The sequence below is a fragment of the Penaeus monodon genome, chromosome 21, assembly GCF_015228065.2.
Source record: "Penaeus monodon isolate SGIC_2016 chromosome 21, NSTDA_Pmon_1, whole genome shotgun sequence".
NCBI lineage: Eukaryota > Metazoa > Arthropoda > Malacostraca > Decapoda > Penaeidae > Penaeus > Penaeus monodon.
Window position 1 is genome coordinate 26,456,531 of NC_051406.1, and position 1,535 is coordinate 26,458,065.

General features: G+C 42.0%; 1 protein-coding gene across 1 annotated transcript in view; it reads left to right on the plus strand.

Moving 5' to 3' along the window:
• The first annotated feature begins 492 nt into the window (after window positions 1-492).
• The window catches only part of LOC119586385 (60S ribosomal protein L12-like), a 4,777-nt gene continuing 3,734 nt past the window's right edge, over window positions 493-1,535 (plus strand). Inside the window, exon 1 of the mRNA XM_037935104.1 lies at window positions 493-684. Coding sequence (XP_037791032.1) covers window positions 648-684 — 37 coding nt within the window. The 5' untranslated portion in view covers window positions 493-647. The remainder of the gene's footprint in view (window positions 685-1,535) is intronic.

Sequence of the window (1,535 nt, forward strand, 5' to 3'; positions counted from 1 at the left end):
ATTAGATGATTAATCAATTAATAGTGAAGAAGTAGACGTTGCATTCAAAAATATTTCTTTAAAATATGCATTAATTTCTTGCAAATGAAATACGTAAAAAATCAAGGATTCTTTTTTTTCCTTATAACTTCACACACCTGAAGAGGAATGGGGAAGGGGTTTTGTGATCTATCACGTCACAATTTGGGGTAAAGATACCAACATTTTTCAGAAGTACCGAAGATTTGATTAAGCATTATTAAGAATAATAGCTTTCATTCTCTCCTGTCACAGAAAATGGGTTCTTCGCGCATGCGCAGAAAGGGCAGAATAATGTAGACTCAGTGTAGATGTTGTAATGGTGATTTTCAAATAACTGATAATTAATATAAGTGGATTAAGCATACTAATTCAAGTGTCGTTGATGCAGAATTCTTTTGCTTAAAATCAGGTCTCCAAATCTTTCTTTAACGCTCATAAAAAGCGTCCAGAATGCGATCGAGTTGCCAGTTTGCCAAATCATTGATGCATTTTCCGAGCGCCTCCAGCCGCTCTTCTTCCGCTGGACGACACTGACTGCGGGTGCACCTCTGTGGTCGTTCTCATCAGAGTTCATCCACCACCTGAGCTTTGTCATCCTCCCGCGAGTGCACTAATCAAGTCCCGCGATGCCTCCCAAGTTTGATCCCACCGAGATCAAGACCGGTAATGCTTGAGATTTTGTGTAATAAAGAACATCATTGACTGATGGTGACCCGTTGGCCATGATGGTTCCGGCGGTCGCAAGGTAATGTAGGAGAAGCTGCTCCTTTAGTTTTAGCTTTAGGGCCTCTAGTTCTTAAGTTTCCCCAAGCTTTTCCTCTTCTTCCGTCGAGGCGATGGTGAGGCGTCTCGGGAAGGTCCTTTGTTAGTCCGTTGCCCTCGTGCTTGTTGCCCCACGTGACCAGGGAAGCACGAGCAGCATGGGAAGTTGTGTAGGGCTCCAGTAAATGTTAAAAATAGGAAAAAAGTACTTGTAATCAGCAATTCGACCTATATTACTATTGAGAAACTGAGTTTCTTTCATAGACTTCACAAAATATGTAGGATTTCACTTTGATATATATATATTTTTTTTAATCAGAATACCTGCACATGACAGATCGACCATGGTAATGACGAATTAAATTAAATATAGAAATTATGCCATGGAATCTCTCCCTCCTCCCAATACCCATTATCTTGATTCTTACAGCAGGGAAGGGCATTAATGGTACCAGTGTAATTAAGGTGAAGAAGTGAAATGCAGAATTGCTCAATGTAGTCAAATGCAGTGGGCGGTCCCCCCTGCAATTGATCCATGGGGCTGCCCCCCCCCCCCCAACTGAAACCACCACATTTACAGCAGGATAAAGTAGTGCACTCAGCATTAGGCACTCCTGCATGTCATTGTTTGCACTATCCTGCTGTGAATGTGGAGATTACTTCATCTTCCATTGCCAGGGCTAAGGGGCAGCAGATCCCTTAGCACTAGACAGTATATCGATTCCTGTATATAACCTAACCATAGGAATGTC